The following is a 20379-nucleotide window of genomic DNA, read 5'->3' as shown; positions in this document are numbered from 1 at the left end:
TGGGAGGATGGGTTAGCCTGGTGATGGGTATTGAGGAGGGCACGTTCTGCATGGAGCACTGGGTGTTATGCACAAACAATGAATCATGGAACACTATATCTAAAACTAATGATGTAATGTATGGGGATTAACATAACAATAAAAAAATTAAAAAAAAAAAAGAAAAAGATATGGAACATGGCTCTGAGTGGGGGCCTGGGTGAGGGACGGGGCCTGACGGGGCAGGTGGAGACAGGTGGGGTCCTCACCCAGCTCCGCCCCTAACCTGCAGTTTGATACAGGATAAGTTAAAGGATAACCCTTCACAGCCCTGCAGATGAGGTTGGACTCAAAAAGTAGGGTTCTGTCATGAATTTTCTGTTCTGTATCTCATCCCTCAGGAGAGGTAAAATGAACTTATAAAATAATTAAAGAGCGACATGAAACTGCATGGGGCACCACAAAGTTGGACAAGGTACTAAAGCATCCAGGAGCCAAGAGAGAGGAAATCCAGGAGGGGGCCCTGGAAGAGGAGAGCCCCGAGCTGGGCCTTGAAGGATAATTAAAACTGGGGCAGTCTGAGAGGAGGACATTGTCAATGGTGGAATAGTGCTGCCTCACTCAGAAACGTTCAGCAGCTCCGCAGGCCAACCGCAAGCATGTAAACATGGCATTCGAGGCCCTGTAAGCCTGGCCCCAGCTCCCACCCAGCCCGGTCGCCTTGACTTCCTTCCAAGAGCCCCACCCTCCACACCCTGAGCAGCTCACCTGCTCTCTGAACCTGCCCCACGGACTCAGAACGCTGCCTGAATTCCCTTTGTTCACTTCTCTGTCTCCATCCTCTAGTGCCCCCTTCAGAATTAAGCATCCTTTTCCCTCTGTCCCTCTGTCCCATTTGCTTAGGGTCACACACTAGAACAGATCCTAACCTACTAAACTGTAGCCGCCTCAGCCATTGGGTCACACGCCCTGTGGGCCACATGCCCTGCCCATGGCTGGTGTTTGGTAAATGCCAAATGAATAAAGGAATGAACGATCAAGCCGAAATCCGGCTGCACGGACAGGGGAGTCCGTGGTAACAGGCAAGACGTGAGTGAGCTGAGAGCGTGGCCCACGCTACTCTGGGAGGAGCATCTCGGGGCTGGAGGAGCTCAGGGGTCATCTCGTGCAGCCGTGTCACCTAAACCGTCCACGGCATTGCGCACAGCAGGCCTGAGCCCGCACGGGCACCTCTGGTGAGAACAGGCCAGCACACTGCGGCGCCGGCACGTTGGGGAAGTGCGGTGGGAAGGATGTGGGCCTCCCGGACCCGGACTCGTAGTTCAACCCTGCTTCTTTGCCAGCTGTTTGGCCTTAGGCAAGCCACCTCACCTCTCTGAGCCTGGCTTACCTTCTCTTGTAAGAGAGATATAATACTACCTCCTTTCAAAGTTGTTGTAAGGATTATGGAGAATATACCAAAGCAAAACCAAAACAACCCTCCAGCTTGTAAAAGGGGACAATGAACGGTAGCTAATTCTATTTTTGTGACATATGATTAGTTATGGCTTGTGGCTAGGGAAGGTTTTGTGGAGAGTTCAAAGAAAGTTCTAAGTAGCAGAATTTGGGTTTCAACTGAACTGTCTGTCATAATTACAGTGAACTTAATCATGGGACTCACTAACATGGCCTCATATGAAGATCAGTTGTTTAAGATCAGGGGTCACCAAACTGCTCCCACGAGGACACGTCCCATGGATAATGCTCACCGTGAGACACTTGCCAGCCCACAGAGGCCAGGACAGAGATGCAGAAAGATGCAGAGGTTGGCCTGGGAGAGATGATCCAGAAACAGTTCTTAGGGCCGGTGTAGACCTATGTCGGTCCTAATTCTGGAAGCAGGCAGGGGTAGGAGCAGAGGACTCAGGGTTCTATATTCAGGAACCAGGTTGTTGCTGGTAATCCACATATAAGGGGCTTCAGCAATACTCTGGTCCTGAAGGGTGGGAGGAGGGAGCGGGTGCCTGGAGTCTTAGACAGGTCATGGTGGCCACAGCCCCCAGTGTGACCCAGGCCAGCTCAAAATGGCTCAGAAGTCAGGTCACAGTAGCTGGTTGAACCCCTGGAAGTGTAAAAGCGGGGAGGAGAGCACAGGAAACGATATAACACAGCCTTGAGGCCAGAGCAGATGGGTGCCATTAACGGAATCAGGAGGGTCTCAACCCTCCAAGTCCCCTTCTCCTCCAGGTTCTCCGTCTCAGTGGGGAGCACTGCCACCCACAAACCAGAATCCTGGAACTCTCCAGATTCCCCTCTGACCCTGGCCTCCCACGGCTCAGCTGCTCTCAAGTCCTGCCCACTTCCCTTTTGACTCAGCCACTCTCGGTCCCCACTGCCACTGTCCTGGCTCAGGCCTCTGCTTTCCTCCGGGCTCACTGCACAGTCTCCTGCCTGGCCTCCCGACTCACCTCGCCCCGTCTGTGCGCCATTCGCACTGCTGCCGAAGTTCTCTTTCCACAAACTAATCTGGTCACATTCATCCTTGGCTTGGAACCATTTGGCAGCTCCTCGTTACAGTCCAGACCATCCCCTCAGCATGGCTGGCAGGACCTCAGTATCTGCCCAGTCCCCACAAGCTTCAACCCAACCACCTGAACTGCCTGCAGAGGGCCATGTCTCGGCAGCCTCTTCGTGTACCCCTCATTCTGCCTGAAGCCCTGGCCAGCTCCCCGTCCTGTCTCTGACTCCACTCCAGAACCCACATCCCCGACTCGCTCCCAGGCTGGTATAGGCTGTGTTCCCCACTCCCCCCTCTGTCATGGCTCTGTTCTTACCATCCTGGAGTAACTGCAATCCCTCTGCCTCCCACACCTTGAGCCCAGGGCCTCTTCTTACTCACTTTGGGCTCCACAGAGCTCAGCATCCTGCCAGACAGACCTTAAGCACTCAGTAAATGTGTTGTGAATGAATGAATGAGAGAAAGAAATTGAATGATGAGGGAATGAAGACAATTTGGCAGGGCAGACAAGATGCTTTGGTTCTAGGGATGTTGGGTTTGAGTCGGTGGGGCCCCTAGGTGGGGGTCCAGGCTGCACTGGAAAGGCAAGTCTGAAGCTTGGGGGAGGGTCTCTTAAGAAACTGTGGTCTCTCTGCTCACAAATCAGCCAATTCCCCTCAGGAGGTCAAATGACCAGCAAGTGGCTCAGTGTTAACCAATCAGCTTTATCGACTCAGAGAATCTCTGAGCTAGAAGGAATGATAAGGACATTGTCTGGTCTTTTTTTGACAGGTGTGGAAACCAAGGCTCAGAGAGGGGAGAGGCCTGCTCCACATCTTGTTAGAGGTGGGGCTAGGACCTCGTGACTCTCACAGCCTCAGCTCCTTCTGCCATCCCCCTGTGGCCTCCTGTTTGGGCCACTCGTCTCTGAGCCCCGAAGGAGGGCGTTATCAATGAGGGTGACGAGGGTGCTGGAAGAACCTAACCACAGATATTTACACCCTAACTCTTCCTTTCCCACAACACAGCTTCTCATGCCCCAAATGAGAACAGATCCATCGAACATCATGCGCTCAATAAGCAGGATGGACCCCGTGGCCTCTGTAAGCAGGCACATGTACTTTACCCTGCTTTGGACCTTGTCCCCACCTAGTCTCCAGCCCTGTAACAGATCAGAAACAGCTAATTGGAATCCACAAGATCCTAACAGGAAAGATAAGAACACGTACACACTGACTCAGAAAAAAGCAGCAGATGGTGGTCATTACAGCGTCAGGACCAATAACCATTCACACCAGAGCACGTGAAGATTCTCCTGCACATACGCAGTGTGACATCAGTCCTAACAGTGGCATCCACATTATGTTTGGTACATTTTGCTTATTTGTGATATGCAAGCATTTAGACATCTCCTGAGTATTTTCATCTATAGTGATTAAGATTGTTAAATTTCTGACAATATAAGAAGCAAGCCTTTGCTATCAAGGGGAGGAACTATCCTTGAGGATTCTGGCCAACGAAGGGTCTCCATCATGACAAGGCAGGGGAGGGGACTGGCATTTTTGGCCACGGCGTACCAAGCACACCGTCTAACACGTCTCATTTTCACCCTCTTGACCTCACACGCGGCAGGCATTCAATCATAGAGGTTGAACCCGTGCATGACAGAGTGGATTGAGTGTTTTCAGCTTCATTTGAGATATTGCAAAAACGAGGCCCAAAGATTAGAATTGCCTCTCCATGATCACACAGTGGTAGCTGGGAGCCTGAGCTTCTTCGTCCTACAAGAGCTATTGCCACAGCCTACGTCAAGGTGGCAGGAAGGAAACCTCGCGCTTCCCCATGAGGAGACAGGGCAGTTCACTGCTCAATCACCCCTCCGTCAGCAGCACCAGCACTGACTGCGAGCTTGCTGAGTTGGCAGCCCTGTACGGGGAGCCCTGCGTCCCCACAGATCGTGTTTCATATAACCTATGCTTTCTTTGATTCACAGAAATGAATTCAGAGCGTGGACGGACATCAAGCCTGTGAAACCGATAAAAGCCAGGCCCCAGTACAAGCCCCCAGATGATAAGATGGCTCATGAGACCAGCTACAGTGCCCAGTTCAAAGGGGAGGCCAACAAGCCAACACCCGCGGACAATAAGGTCATTGATCGCAGAAGAATACGCAGCCTCTACAGCGAACCTTTAAAGGAATCCCCAAAGGTGAGACAGATCTTGTGGGGAACCCCTCAGCACAACCTAGAACCGGGGGGTTAACTGCAGCAAAGTGTGAGCGCGGGGCTCCTGCCCACCTGGCCCAGCCCCCAAGGGCTCCTGGGAAATTCCTCCTCTTCTTGGTAGCCCAGAGGCTAAATGCAAAGGGAATGTTAAAAAGAAACAGTGCCTAAAATAAAACAGCTTGAAGACTGGCAGGTTTTCAGAGAACCAGCTTTTCTGATTTAGAGAACCCCCCCAAAAAAATTTGCAGAAAACCTCACCTGAGCCCTCAATCCCCCCTTCTTAAAACAATGGCTTTTGCCCCTGAAGTGTTGGCCATTGGAGGTATCTCGTTGGCTTTCTCCCCACCCTGCCCCTGCAGCATCCTTGGCTCCAATCCATGGACACTTCCTTACTCCTTTTTATCCTTTTCGTCTGTAAACACTATGCACCATCAGCTCTTAGTCTGTCACAGAGCACCTGTCTCATCAGCTGCAAGATGTGTTCCGGGTAATTTGTTACTATAATAGACAGTTTGTGAATGATGTACATTTCTAAGTAACTTCCAGTGGATTCAGGGATTTCCATATAATAACACTACTTTGCCTTATTTGTATCCCAGTACACACTCATGAGGGAATGAGGGGGAGAATGGAGTTGGAGACTCAGCTGGAAGCAGCAATCATAAATGCCAAAGCTGATTCTGTGAAGTCAAGCCACATGGGATTGTGCAAATATCCACTCTTATCTACAAGAGTAGGAAAAGTGTGAGATCCTTCCCTCTGCTTTTGTCTGTAAGTCTTACACTGAAGTCGAGTTTCCTATTTGGCCCAAGACCGATTTATAGGTGAAGTAGGTAACCAAGCCAGCTTGACTGGACTCCTCCACTTGGAGCACTGAAAATTCCACATTCCATGAAAGCCCTCAGGCCCGGGCAAACCAGGATGTACAGGTCGGAGGTGACTGAAAACCCCTGGACCTCCCTGAATGAATGACCTAGCCTGTGAGGCCCAACAGCATCTCTGCCCATCTTCTACATACAAGGTGGGGCCCAGGACATAGTGCTGGCTTTGCACAAAAGAAGACTCAAGGGGAGGAAGGAGGGAAGTTTGGAGAAAGTGAACCCAGAGATGGAGGGCATATTGAGGGACCATACACAGTGGCCCCAGAGTTCTCGGGAAAGAGAAGGCTGGGCCATCTCCTGGGAGTGGGGGGAGGGGGGGGGTAGAGCTAGAGCCGAGGGTTTGGGGGGAGTGGATGGGCTGGAAGGGCTGCTCTAGGGAAAACAATCCAGGGAGCCAGCAGGAAAGGAAGAGTGGATGGTGGGCAGTGCTGAAGGCCGCTCTGAGAGGAGACTGCCTGGCCCATTTCTCCACACAAGCTCACCTTCCTGGAGACAGAAACAAAGGAAAGGCCAGTTTATACAGTGGTATAAACCCGTCCGAATCTCTGCATCTTCTATCAACAAAGGTTTATTTCCCATGAATACCTGTCCATCATGGGTGGCCGCAGCCCTACCCCCCGCCGCCTCTGCAGTGTGGCCCTAGGGTGACGGAGAGCCTCCCTCATGGCCGAGGAGCAGAGAACTTTGGGAAGCACGGGCTGACCCTCCCGTTTCCGCTGGAGGTGACCCCTGGCCCTTCTGCTCACATTTCATCGACTAAAGCAAATCCTAGGCCTGCCCGAGTTGAACAGAGTGACGAGGGATGAGGTATAAGCGATTCTCCCAGAGGGAGGGGCAGCAGGTATTGCAAAACGGTAACATCATCCACCACCACGGTGGTTCCGTGGTGACAGCCGCCAGGCCGGGCTGCCACTGTGGCCTGTGAGCCTGTGGCCACAACGGACCAGCCGGTTCAGAAGCCAGATGACCTGTGTCACTGAAAACACTTTAGACGCTGTGCTTCCTCGATGTCAAGTGTCATCATGACAGTTACCGTTGAGCTAATCATGTCTTCTCTCTAACTTCTCTCTCCCACTCCCTCCCTTTTTGTGTTTCTGTATTTGCGGTCTGTCTGTCTGTCTGTCTCTCCGAGCAGGTGGAAAAACCTAGCGTTCAGAGTTCCAAACCAAAAAAGACCTCAGCGAGCCATAAGCCCCCGAGGAAGGCCAAAGACAAGCAGGTGGCGTCGGGCCGGGCCTCCAAGAAAAAGAGCGCAGAGGGCCCCAGTGCCACCCAACCCGAAGACAAGGAGCAAAGTAAAGAGATGAACAATAAACTGGCTGAGGCTAAAGAGTAAATTTCATTGCATTTTCCTTTTATTCTTCTTTCTTTCTTTCTTTTTTTTTTTAACCAACCAACAAAAAAGGCCACAAAATTGCTTAGAGGTTTCTCATCTGCCTTGGTCCTGAGTGTTCCAGGAGCTCTTTGGTTTGGTTTCTTCCGATGGAGGAATGCCGTCTCCGAGCCCGAGCGGCATGCCTCCTCTCCAAATCGAGACCGGCCGGGCTAAGCGCGGCGCAGGGGTCCATGCCGCGGGGCCCCCGGAACACCAGGAACCCCGGGAAGCAGTGCTCCCTGGTTGTGCCTCCCACAGCAGGTGAGACTGCTCGCCGGCTGCCGAGGGAGGCAGGCAGGCCTTAGCACGCAGAGGCCCTTCCCAGCGGCTGGAAGTCTCCCAGTCACGCTTGGGAATGCCCGTAGGGTGCCCTCCTCCTCTTCTCCCCCGAGGTCTGTGTCAGGGATCAGTTCTGAACTTTAGGTGAATGTGTTCTTTTCCAAAATTCAGAGGGTTATCACGTGCTAGAGACGCTCGCCTTTGGGCTTCAGCAATGGACAGCATTTGTGGAAATACTTAAAAAGCAAAAAACCTCGGCCTTAATGTCCATAAGATGAATTGTGTCTGTTAAGTTCAAGTAATTTTTCTCATAGACTTTTCCGTTAGAAACGTGTGACTACATTTAGTTTCCTATCAGTGGGCTTGAAATTGTATGCCAAGTGATAAATCTGCCGCTGATGACTCAGAGCAGGCCAGGGTGTTTTAGGTACGTTCTAGACGTCATAGGAAGATGAACACAGTGTGAGGAGACTGTTCTCCTCTGTGTACCCAGTTTTGTAGAGCGACTGGTTACAGATGACTGAGGAGGGAAGCTCAGGGGACAGGGGTAGTGTATTGAGAACGTGGCTTCCTTGCTTCTGAGAAACACAAGGTGGGAAGTCGATGCCGTGCCAAGCACGGCCATGTTCATTCTCCCTTCGTGAACTGTGTTTGCTCTGTTCCTCAGAGAGGACAGAGGGTGCTGAGCTTCAGATTAGTGGAAATGTCTGTGACTTAGCTGAAGATTAGGGGAGTTCCCTACTAAGTGATTAGCAAGCATTTTTGACCTCACTGATGAATAAAAGCAGCTCTCACCGTGTTGTGTTTCACGTGTCTGTGTGGCCAACGCCCCCGGGAGCGGCAAGGGGCACCTTAGTTGTGCTAGAGTTGTGTTGTAGGTGGTAGTCAGAGAGTTGTAGAAAGACCCCTAGTGCTCATGAGGGAACCCAACATACCCACCGGCAAAATTACATTTGCAAACCTTGTGACGTGTACATTGCTCGGTATGCTTTGTTGCCCCTGTCCTTGAAGTCCTTCCTGTTGCTGGCACCGTGACATGGCCGGGCTGTCGTCCGGCTCCTCACCGCGGCACTCCCTTGTGGTCCCTGTGGTGTGGAGGAAGCAGGGCTTTCCCCAGTCCTCTCCTGTTCTGACCATTCAAGCAGCAAAGTCTCTGTTGGCGCCATTTTGTTGGTCACCCTGGGGCTGATGGAGAAGTCTTTCGCAAACTCGTTGAGCGTGTGCTTTGTGGGCCACATTTGTTAAGAGAACAGGACTCCTAGAAATGAGGCGCTCGGCCAGGGCCACCGTCCTCTTCCTTTCTATCTCAGGGCGTGGAACTGAGAAGAACTTTTGAAGAAGGTAGAAAATATGAGTGAGTTTCAGTGTTCGTGCATCACACGTTTTGATGCCTGTCTGGAAATGACCAGAGCAGACCTCAGTACTGATTCTAGCTATTTGCTCACTAATCTTAACGTTAACCAGAGAGCTCTATCAACATGATCTTAACTTTATCCAGAGAATTTGCCAATGTATGTTCATTCTCCTGAGGTCTGGCATTAGTCAGGCATGTTGATGTTAGCCGCAATTTGGATTTCTCCATAGAACAGTCATATATGTTTTGCAGATCAAGTAAATCAAACTTTACAGTGCACAGGGGAACGTTCGTTCCATATTCGCGTGCTGAATGCCTGTGTGCCAGACACCATGCGAGACGTGCTGGGCATTACACACGTCTGTCTCCACAGGAGCACAACCAGAAGGATACATACGACTTGATCTCGTGTCTGATTCAAGTTTGTTCGCCCAGATTGTAGTTTCCCACCCACCTTGCAGCTCCAGGGACTGAATTTCCAACCCTTGCCCCACCTGCAGCTTGAGACGTGACCCATATAATGTCTTTTCGACCCTTCAGGCTCCCCGTCTTTTTAATCCTGCGACTGGGAAAACTCTTATTTGTAGTTCACTTTGACTCTTGAATGTGTCACTTCATGGCAAGAAATTTCCTTTGATTTCTACTGTTTACAAATAGAACTCAGCCAGTCTTATTCTGCATCCCAAACATACTGATTGAAACTGATTCTGGTTTCACAAGCAGTGTTTCCGTTTTGCCTTTCTGAAGATGACCAAGCTTCCGACGCCTGGCTGTCCATTTTTGTATATTTCCCTACCGATTCCTGAGCTCCCCTGGCAAGAGAGCAAGGCCTGAAGCTTTCCTATTGTCTGCTTTGCTTGCCTGCAAAAATAATGCCTAAAGCTGTGCGTTGGCTCCCCAAAGTTCTCTGTTATCTGCTGGTGCTTCCAACCGGTCCGTTCTACCTTTGCCTCTCCAAGGCAGACAGGAAGTGTCTAATTACGATTTTGTGGCCTGGGTTTTGTTGCGTACCACAGATTGTCTATGTAATGTGTAGCGCACACCTCTCTTGGTGCTATTTCATTCCTGCTGTGAGTAAGAAAATGACAAAAAATATTCATGTATAGCCAATTGATTGTGACGTGCTTGTGGTCTGTGCTTGCTCAGAAACAAACAAACAGTTCTTTTTCCAAGTATAAATAAATGCTAAAGACGAACACCACTTTCTTGATCTTATTTCCTTGGTAAGGCCCAGCTGAGTAGGTGAAGGAATCAACCTTTGCCATTTGAACCGCTCTCCACGAGATGAGCTGTGCCCTGCAGTTTTTCTGGGGTTCTCCCTAATGCAGCTTGACTCTTTTAGATTGCCTGTCAGATACTAATTGCAAGCAGTCAGAGCTAAGTGTTGGGAAAGGCGAAGATGGACCAAGAGACCCACTGGCCAACAAGGTAGTGTAACGTTTTGATCCCATGTTGCTGGGGATGAGTGACCGCCTGCGCCCAGCACTGCGTTGCCGCGCTGGGAGGCTGGGTCCTAATTCTCCACCCCCTTCCCGTCACCCTGCAGGACTGGTGCTTCTGGCTTTTTCTCCTCCCAAGAGATGGCAGAGATGCCTTCACTAACTCATTTAATCTGGTCGTTGTGAAGGTTCCCCCCTCTGGGGGCTGGCTCGCTGTGCGGGTTAGGGGGGAAGTCTTGTGTGTGCCCAACACGGGGGAGTGGAAACAGCCGCAAGAGAGGGCCAAGTAAGGTAACAACAGACCAGGGAGCTGGGTGCTCATCTGAAGGACAGGTTTCTTCCTACAGGAGTGGGGCGTCAGAAGGCTGCATCGGGGAGGGAACCTTGGAGAATGGGTGGGTTGTGGGCGTGCAGGCCATGTGGGGCAGGCCTACAGGCAGGAGAGCAGACCTGGGAGGGAAGCTCAGAGCTAGGGCCAGGTTTAACCGCTTGGATAGCCTTCTGCTAAAGTGGGAGACAAAAGATGATATACTTTTAGTATGGGATCCCTCTTCCTTTTACTAACATGTGTTGATTGAATACCTATTATGTGCCAGGCACTGTGCCGGGCACTAGGGAACCAGGATGACTGAGACCCCACCTCTGGTCACTGTGGGGCATGAAGGAGGAGCCTGTTCTAGCTGGTTCCATGGATCAGGGAGAACTTCAATGGATGAGCAGGTGATGACCAGGTGAACAGAGTCTGGGGTGGCCAAGGCGTGCCAGACAGAAGGAGCTGCAAGAGCAAAGGTGTGGAGGGGTCCATCACCAGGTGAGCTCAGGTCCTGGGGGAGCAGTTCACTCAGGGAGGGTCGAGACAAGGGCTGGAAAGTGGCAGAGACCGTCATGGAAAGTGGTGCCATGTGAGTGGGCGGTTACTAACTGGGATCTCCATTCCATACACCCAGATTTCACCCCCCCCCGACCTTTGCATGCTCCCTGCCATCATGCTTCTTGCCCTTACCTACATATCGGGCAACAACCACAGGTCCTCTCTTGCTTTAGGCTAGGAGCTCTAGGCTGGGACTTTTATTCTACTTCTGGTCCCCAATTTCTGGGTTTTGGGGAGAAGCCATGGTGGGAATCAATCAAGGATCGTATATATGAAAACCCACTATATATTTGTTTTCCAGATGAACAGAAAACATTCCGCCCACCTGCCTGCTTTTGTATAAGGCAGAGAACACAAAATTCTGTTTAATAAATAAAACATACATAAAGGCCTGTTATTCAGCTCTTTTGTGATCAGTTAAAAATTGTTTTGATCAAAACCAGGGACTGAGAGAAGTAGAAAGAAAGACAGGAGAAAAACAAAGAGGTAGAAATAGAGACAGAGAGGGAAGAAGACCCACAGAAAAACACACTGATGATAAGCTGAGAGAAAATGAGATGTACTCAGAGTCAGGCGGCAAGGACCCAGGAACGGAGCAGGCAGGAACGTGGAGAGAGAGCCTTGCTAGCTTGGTGTGACCAGCGCTCAGGCCTCACCCGGAGCCACGGCCTCTCCATGTGCCCTGATGCTGCCCCAAGCCCAGGAGGCAAATCTATAGCTCATTACTTGTGTCGCCTCCCCAAACAGCTCACAAAATTAAAACCAGCTCTCTAGTTTTAAAATAGGTCATTATTGCTAAATTAGCTATAAGCATATTGTCATTCTTCCTTACAGTTTGTGTGTTCTTATGAAATCCTTTTCTGTTTGTTTGGGGGTTTTTCCCCGCTAGGGTTTAAAAATTTATAACCTGCTTCTCCTAGATTTGGGAAGTGTTAAGTCCCACTTCACAAAGGCTATAAACCCCCTTAACGTGTCATCGTGGTTTCAAGGTCCTTTTACCACTAAGATGTCTTAAAGCAGTTTACGTTTTCAAGACCACAGGTATAAAAGTTTCTTTCAGCATGTAGCCTGTGGACCGTCCGCAGTTAAGGCGGGGCCCCATCCCAGCCCCCCCTGAGCCCACTGGCAGGAGAGGCACGGTCTCAAAGGAATGGAACGAAACCTTTCTTAGACTCGCCTCTTGCGGAGGCAGGCACATAGCCCAGCCTCCTCCATCACCCTGCCATCTGCTGCACAGATGCTCCGAACACCGAGACCATCCCAGAATACCTGTAATAATAGAACCAGCACCAATGCATACTGTATCATGTGAACCGGTTAACACTGGCAGTTTACAAGGCGTTTACAATGTTCATGGATGTATCATTGCCAGCTGTGCAACCCAATGTCTTTCCCTAAGCGCTGTCAGCCTTGCTGTCCTCCTCTGAAGATGGGGACACTGACCCCACCTCAGAGGAGAGGACCGAGGGTGAAATGACACACAGCGGACACTAAATACGGGTCATTTCAGACCCTCCCCCTTCCTTTCTCAGTGCTTGAAATGTCCGTGTTCACGATCTTTCTGATAGTTCGCTTTAGGTAATCTCAGACAATACTTGAGTTTGACTGGGGCAAACAGTCTGAGAAGAAGGCTTTTTTTTTTTTTTGAGAAAAAAGGCTTTTAAAGAATTCTAGCTATTGAATCACCTTGAGTCCATGGACCTAAGCAATATTTTAACAATTTACATTTATTGACCGCCCACAAAACATTTCTTTCTGTGCCATTCTATTGAGTTCTCCTCATGTGGAGCAGGTGTGTGCCCAAAATATAAAAGACAGAGAAGGGAAGCTCAGAGAGAAGGGAAGCCTGCATGAAGCCTGGGTCTTCTGCTCCACAGCCTGCACTGCTCCCCTCCCTCACCCGACGGAGGCCGGGGCTGGCCCGAAGTGAGTCAGGCTTCAGACAAGCTGGAAACTACACCCACACCTCGCAGTGCCCCAGTCCGGTCAGGCCACAGCAGGCCCTCCAGCAGGCTTACCTAGGATCTTCTTTAAATCATGGGACCCAGATACAAATAGGGGGAATTAAGAATTTGATCAGGTCTCCACACACAACTGGCTCAAACATCCCGACTGAATTGACCAACTGTCTCAGCCAAATATACAGGTTTTCTCCTTTGGGTACTAAATTAACTGCCTGGGTAACTAAAATGCATGGTTATTGAACACAGAATGATCCAACAAATTTTTCATTCGTAAGAAATGTATTTGGTACTGGATACCAAGATAAAACTGGTGTCCATTTCCTGAGGCACTGGATCAGAGACCACCATCTTGTGCTTTTTATTTCAAACAGTAGAACTGAGCTTAACTCTCTGTCCCTTGTCCTCATATAAATGGTCCCCAACTGCTTGTTAACTTGACATTATCAACCCAGACATCTTATCCGGGGCCAAGGGAGCCTCAGATGCTGAGGTAAATAAATTCCTGCCACTGCTGCGCTGATTTAAGCTGCCAGAGAGATCTTTAGAACATGCAGTTCTGACCATGTCATCCCCTGCCTCCAACCATCCGTGGGCTCCTTGCGGCCCACAGAAGCTTATCGTCCCCCCAGTGCACCATGCTGCTTCTCACCTCCATGCCTTTCCCCACGCCGCCCCACCTGCTCCGATTGCCCTTCTCCTGCTTCTCCACCTGGCTAACTCATCCTTCGAGACTCCGCTCAGGGGACAGCTCCAGGAAGCCTTTCCCGCACCTCCCAGGCTGGGTAAGATGCTCCCTGTGTGTGTCTTCATCACAGAACTCACCACATATACTGTACCACATGCTCGTGTGTGTGTGTCTCCCCACCAGACTGTGCTCCCCCAGGGGTCAGGACGGGCTCCTTCTGTTCACCTTTGTAGCCCTAGCTGCTGGCCCAATGCCTCCCTCAGAGAATGTCTTCAAAATTGTTTGTTGAATGAATAATGAGTGAACGAATGAATGATGATATTCACCATCTGCCTCCATATCCACCACGGTGCCACCGCAAGGCTTTATTCTGCTTAATAATTGTCTCTGCTCACACGAAAGGGGTGGTTTCAAGAGAGGTCATGGCACAGATCACAGGGCAGTTGATGGCTGGTCTTACAATGGCCAGCCTGCCCCTGTTCTTTACGTAGCCACTTTTTTCTAAGCAGGCCTGACTTCAAAAAATCATAGACTCTTGGTTACAGGGTAATCTTGACAGGTCAGCTAATCCCGCCCCCTGCCCAATGCAGATCTCCTAACTTCATGACGGCAGAGAGGCATCCCCATGGGGAGGTCTCTTAGGAAGAAGGACTGGGAATTAGAGCCGACAGGCCTGGTTTTAAATCCAAGATCTACTCTTTACTAGCTGTGTGACCTTGGCTGAGTCTCTTAATCTCTTTAAGCCCCAAAGAGATAACAGTAATACAAGTATCTATCCCTTCCAAATCTGTTTGGTTCCCAAATCCAGAAAGTAGGAGTTCGGTTAGCAAGGGACATAGTATTATTGGAATTTTTGCTTCCAGAGTTTAGGATAGCAGGTGTAAGAGTTCTCATAGCTGGTGATACCTGCTTCTGATCTGCAGGACGGTCTGTTATGAGGACCCAATGAGGGTGCATGTGAAAGCCCACTGTCAACTGCAAAGTTGACAATAGTTCATTTCATGGATGGTTTTGTCAATAGTTCATTTCATGGATGGTTTTCTTGACCCCCGCTGACCACCCTGGGTCCCAACGGTGTGGTGGCTGGAGCCACATGTGGTAAATCCACTCCCTCTGTCACACAACAGCCTGAGCTAGAGTCCACCTAGTGCTGGGTCTTGCTGCCCTCCCTCCCCCAGCCCTTCCCTGGCCCCTCCTCTTTGGGCACACCCTGTAATCACCGGGTTCGGATTCCATTTCCGCAATTACACATTCGTTTTAATTGAGCCGCTCTGGACACATGAAACCAATTTTGATTAATTGCTCAAGATCCCATCCTTTGCTTTAGATGGAGTGGGAAGAAAGGACAAAAATTGATTTGCAAGTTCCCAGGAGCACAGAGCTAGACCAGAACTGAGCCTGTTATTGTCTGGTTGCCTTAGTTCAGCACTTCCCATTTTAAGAAGGGTCATTAGCAGGATTATCAGCTTCTTGGCAGCCCATTGAGACGGTCCATGCTGTCTTTGCCTTTGCCTTCTTGGTGTTAAAACAACCAATGATGCGTTTTGAAATTCTTATTATACAGTGGGGAGTCTATAGTTTTTCTTAGCAGGTTATATCTAGAAAAGCTATTTTAACAGCAAAAAGGAAAACAGCAACAACACAGGACAAAAAACGTAGTCATCGAGCGCCCTGGGCAACCATCTCCCTGCGCTTCACAAGAACGCATCTGCTGCAGGGAGCCTGGAGTGGTTGGCGGGGAATCTGAACCAGGAATCTGGCCCGGGGTCTGTGGTTCCATGCTGGTAAAATGCGGAGTTGGCACAGCCTCGGGGAAGGGGAAGGACGTTTATCTGGCCTTCACGCCCTTGTCCTCACTGAATCCTCAGATAAGGCTAGAGAGTTTGGAGATCTTTATAGATGAAGAAATCAAGACTTAGTGATTAAATGGCAAAGTCACACAACTTGTAAGGGGTGGGCCAGGATTCAAAGCCAAGTTTGGGTTACTTAAAACTCACTCTTTGTCCAGCATGTGGGGCCATCTCTAGGATTTCGGTTGTGAAGATGTGCCTCCTCCTAAAATAGCGGCTTCTTCATCCTGTCCTGTCCCTGCTCCAGATCCTTCAAGGACTCTAGGTACTCTCATCCTCTATGGGAAATGAGTCATAGGAAGGTCCCAGATGCTGTTTGATCCGCACAGTTGCTACCCCTACCCACCTTCTGCCCGGCAGCCCCCGCCCCCACCCAGAATGAAGCCTTGTGGTGGCAGCATTTTTCCTAGCTGTGGTCCTAGCTGTTCCCCCTGTGTTGATGTGCCACATCTGGGTGGACTCTGGGGGGCTCTAGGCTGGTGGACTGATGGGCAGCTGTATTGGGCTTACAGGTATGGGCGTAGATGGGCGCTCTCAGACCAGGATGCTCTCAGACCGTCTGGGACTATCTTCTTTACAGGCTCTGCTGAATACCAGGTGGTAAGCCTGGGGGAGTCGTCGTGTAGTGGATGCAGGAAGGGCCAAGGTGAAGGGGGACTGGTTGCTGGGGGCCTGGCCCCCAGAGGGGCAAGTGTCTCAGGAGATGCAGTTGGGAGCTTAGAGCTGGGGACCTGCAGAGGTCAGCAGCTCCAGTCTTCTGCACCAGGCGGAGCCGGTCAGGGTCATCTCAGGCCAGACCCCGTTCAGACCTCTGCGGAGGAATTTGGAATCTCTCTAGCTGAAGTCCCATCCCTCAGGGATATTGTTGTAGAGAGGAAAGAGCTTGACTGAAGTCTGTGCTCCTTGGTTAAAGTCCTGACATCGCCACAAACTCACTCTGTGACCTTATGCAACTCACTTCCCCTTTCTGAGCCTCATTTCCACCCACAGCTGGAAAATGGGGGGTGCGGGTGACACCCCGGCACACGTCCCCCCTGCCTGGCCCACAGGGCTGCTGTGAGAATACAATGTGCCACATTGTATGTCAAGCCCTGCTAGAAAACCATCAAGAAAAGGACAAAAAGGTGCAAACACAGTTAAAATTGGACGGGATTTGTGTGTCAGGTAACCGTGGCTGCTAGAATTTGATCTTGTGTGACTTATGTTTACAACTTCTCTCCTACGCTGTGCCCAGCCCATGCCAGAGTCTATGCTTCTCCACTCAATTCAGTGGCTCGGCACATAGTAGGCATTTATTAAATGTTCGTGGAAGGAAGGGGGAGGGGAGGAGAGAGGGAGGGAGAGGTGAAGCGGACCACCGTCCCCCCCCCCCCCCCCCCACCATCAGTCTGGAGAGACAGCTACAGAGCAGTTGGGCTGCTATGAGCGGGGACGGCTCTGTGGGAACACAGGAGAAGGAGGACTGGCCCCTGGAGGTGGAGGGCTTCACTGAGGAGGTGGCTCTGGAACTGAATCTCTGCTTGCTGAGGAGGCGAGGGGCTCAGCTGGGGAGGGGTGCCGGGCAGCAGCGCTGACGTGGCTGAGAGGAAGCTGACGCGGCCCAGAGCTCTGGGGACGGAGCTACGGACCCCAGGGCAGAGGCACTGTGTCCTGCTTGGAGACCACGCCTGCAGTATCACTGGCAGCTCTGGGGGTCACGCTTTCCAAGGGATGGGGAGCCCGCCTAGATGTGGAAACCAAACATCTGAGCGGCTGTCAGGTGTCTACTGCCCAGAGACTCCAGGAAGAAGGACACAGCTGCTTCTCCCTCCAGATATCCGAAAGGCCGTCCGGGAGCAGGCCGCATGGCCTCCTCGGAAGGGGACCCGGCCCCGGGCAGGAACGGGAGGGAGCGGAGCCCACAGAAGCAGGGTTCTGCTCGGGGTCTAAACACTAGGCCCCCAAGGGGTGGGCAGTGGAGGGGCCAGCTGGCAGGGAGACGGGCAGATGATGACTCGGGTCTGTCCTTCCAGCCCTGGACACCTTTGATTTGGCTCGTGAGGAGTTGTGCTTTCATAGAGCAGGGAGGGAGGACTTCCCTAGCAAAGGGGCCTTTGGGCCTCTCTGGTTGAAAAGCCACAGGCCGGTGAAGGCTTTGGGCCGGGGCGGGTGGGGGTGCCGGCTTTAGAGTGTGCCCCGTGTGCTTACGGTTCTGTCCCTGGCTCCGCACGGGGGGCTCCTTACGGGCCCCGGTGTCATTCACTCCTGTGCCCCCAGCACAGGGCCGAGCCCAGAGTAGGGGGCCTCAGCCGACTTTGTCCAATGAATGGATAAAAGAGAGAAAAAAAATAGAATAAAGGGAAAAAGCTACATACCAGCAATCCGTTACACAAATCTCTGCAGGTGCTACTATGAGTCCGACCCCAGATACTGGCGATGTGCAGATGAACAAAACAGTCCATGGGCCACAGCAGGAGAGGCAGGTCACCACCGAACACCACGGTCCTTGCTAAAACAGAGGCTGCCTGGAGTCTGGGCGGGAGAGAGGCAGGAGCGGGAGCTCTCGTTTTGAGAATGCCTTGTCTCCTGCAGATTCTTCATAAGAATAATGAGCTTTCAGAGATGGTTTCTTGGCCCTCCCCCTCTAGTAGCTGCATTTCCGATACAAGCTTCCTTGGAAGCTTTGTTTATGTCCAGGAAAAGCTCCCGCGTGAGGCCCATGCGGGCAGACAGGAGGAGAGCAAAGCCGTCAAATTGCCCCGTCCACTGTCTCCCCAACCTTCTGCCAGAGGCCCTGAGGTGCAGTCGGCCTGTGCGTCTTTGCTTCCAGTGAGTTTGCTCCATCCCCTCCCACCCCATCCACTAAGATGTCGAGAGGCCTGTGTTTTAGTCCTGGACCTGCTATCCATGGGCTGTGTGGCTATGGGAGAGTCACTTGCCCACTCTGGGCCACTTTCCCATCTGCAGAGTAACACAATTGGACTAGATCACTCAGTCCCTCTTTGGAACTAACATCTACTAAACATCACCCCTATTCCAGGGATCATGCCACGCGTGTTCACGTATACTAATCCTCCCTTAAAGGTGAGCACTGTAATCCCCATCGTATAGATTATGGATGCTGAGGTATAGAGACTGGCATGCCCATGATGAGATCCCATGGGCTAGAAAGGCCTGCATTCAAACCCAGTTCTTGTGGCCCCTAGCCCAGCCCGTGCACTTTCTCCCCCAGCAGGCTGCTCTTTACATTCCAAGAAATGATCTATGTTAAAGCACCTGGCCCCAAGCCTGGCACATGGTTCCTGCTCAGGAAATAGGAGTTTCTTTCTTCCCCAGGGCTTTTCCAAGCTGTGGAGGCAGGGGATTCATGGACAGGGCCCTCCTACATGAGCACCGCCCCAGCTCTGGGCTGCTTTGATGGTGCATCAGGAGACAGTCTAGGGAGGGAAAAAAAAGAAAACCACATGGGTGGATGATGGAATTAGAATTGTGTGCAAGAGCAGGAACCAGCAGGAGGGAAGGAAGCCCTTTTTCCAGATAGTCTTGGGCAGGGCTCCATAATCCTGCTTCCAGACTCTGATAAAGCAGAGTGTGTGTATACCCAGGAGGCATTGCCTGTCTCCATGGTAACAGGAAGAAGGGCAGAAAATTAAGTTCCTAAGACTTAGGATGTCTCATGTAACCTTGGAACATTAAATTTTGCAAATAGGACAGAGCCTGGCACAGGAAGGCTCTCATCTATTCATTCATTCGACAAGTATTTAGTTGGGTCCTTTCCTTTGTTTTAGGTAGAGACAACACAGTGATAGGCAAAGGCAGCCTGGTCCTGCCCTCTGAATGCTTCAGTCCAGTAGGGGAAACATTAATCCAGAAGAATGCAAGTCATGAGCTGTGTTAAGGGGTGGGGGAGGGCCAAGGACTAGGAGAGCTTGCAGCAGGTGACCTGGTCACATGGGGGGGGGTCAGGGAAGGCTTCCCTGGGAAGGTGCTCCAGTGAGCTGAGAGATGGAAGATGAGTCACATTAACCAGGGCAAGAGGGAGCAAGAGAATGTTCCGGGAGGAGACAAGAGCACATGCAAAGCCAGAAATGGAAAGGAGCAGGGCATACTGAGGAGCAGAGCGAAGTCCTGGGAGGCTGGAGGGGACAGAGAGCCGGGAAGGCAGCGGGAGCAGGCTTGTCAGCTAGGTGGGGCCGTGTGACAGGCTTTACTCTTTATTCTGAGTGCAAGAAGCCGTGAAGAGTTGTAAGCAGGGAAAGGGGTTGCTTTTTGGAAAGGTCATTCTGATTTCTGTTTGAAGAATGGATTGGAGGAGGAGGTGAGGCTACCAGTTAGGGGGCTGTGACAATGGTCCACAGAGATGGTGGCACAGGGTGGGGGGGTGCAGGGAAGGAGGGAAGGACGTGGGAATACTGAAGAGAGAAATGTTAGGAGCTGGAACAGGTGGTTCCTGATGGGTTGGGTGAAGGTTTTAAGGAAGAGGGAGACATCAGGGATGACTCTGGGGTTCTGGCTGGGGCCGTGGGATAGATGATAGATCAGGTCTCAGCAATAATAATTTGTAAATCTTTCCATTTGATCTTCTTTGTTGCCGGCACTGTGCTGGGCCCTGGGGCTGCAGGCCGGGAGGATGAGCTCACGATCGAAGGAGTGCCGGGCGGGGGGCGGAACTGACATTAATGGGGGCACGTGTGAACGTGGGAGACTGTACAGTGGTACGGCAAGGGAAAGCTCGTTCGGGGAGATGCCACCAGGACCTTGTGAGGACATGGGGCCTGAGCAAGCGGATCCGCCGAGGACAGACAGGGCAAAGCGGGTGAAAGGGGGCAGTCCAGGCAGCAGGAGCAAAGCAACAAAGCACTGGGGGTGCACAAAACAGCACGGGCTGGCCAGAGGGCAGTGCACGGAGGGTGAGCGTGCAGCGCTCGCCGCCCCTCTCCCTGCCTTCGTCCGGGGCTGCCGTGAGGGTCCGGTGGGCTGCAGTTAGGTGTACGTGAGCATCTGTGAGAAGCTGTTACTGCAC

The 20379-nt window shown here is 51.5% G+C and overlaps 1 protein-coding gene across 1 annotated transcript in view; it reads left to right on the top strand.

Moving 5' to 3' along the window:
• The window catches only part of MAP6 (microtubule associated protein 6), an 86719-nt gene that overhangs the window by 61341 nt on the left and 4999 nt on the right, over positions 1-20379 (top strand). Inside the window, exons 2-3 of the mRNA XM_032426913.1 lie at positions 4449-4662; positions 6696-6892. Of these exons, the coding sequence (XP_032282804.1) occupies positions 4449-4662; positions 6696-6892 (411 nt within the window). The remainder of the gene's footprint in view (positions 1-4448; positions 4663-6695; positions 6893-20379) is intronic.

The sequence above is a fragment of the Phoca vitulina genome, unplaced genomic scaffold, assembly GCF_004348235.1.
Source record: "Phoca vitulina isolate PV1807 unplaced genomic scaffold, GSC_HSeal_1.0 scaffold36, whole genome shotgun sequence".
In the NCBI taxonomy this organism is placed as follows: Eukaryota; Metazoa; Chordata; class Mammalia; order Carnivora; family Phocidae; genus Phoca; species Phoca vitulina.
The sequence above is the reverse complement of the archived record's forward strand: the minus strand, read 5'-3'. Positions and strand labels throughout refer to the sequence as shown.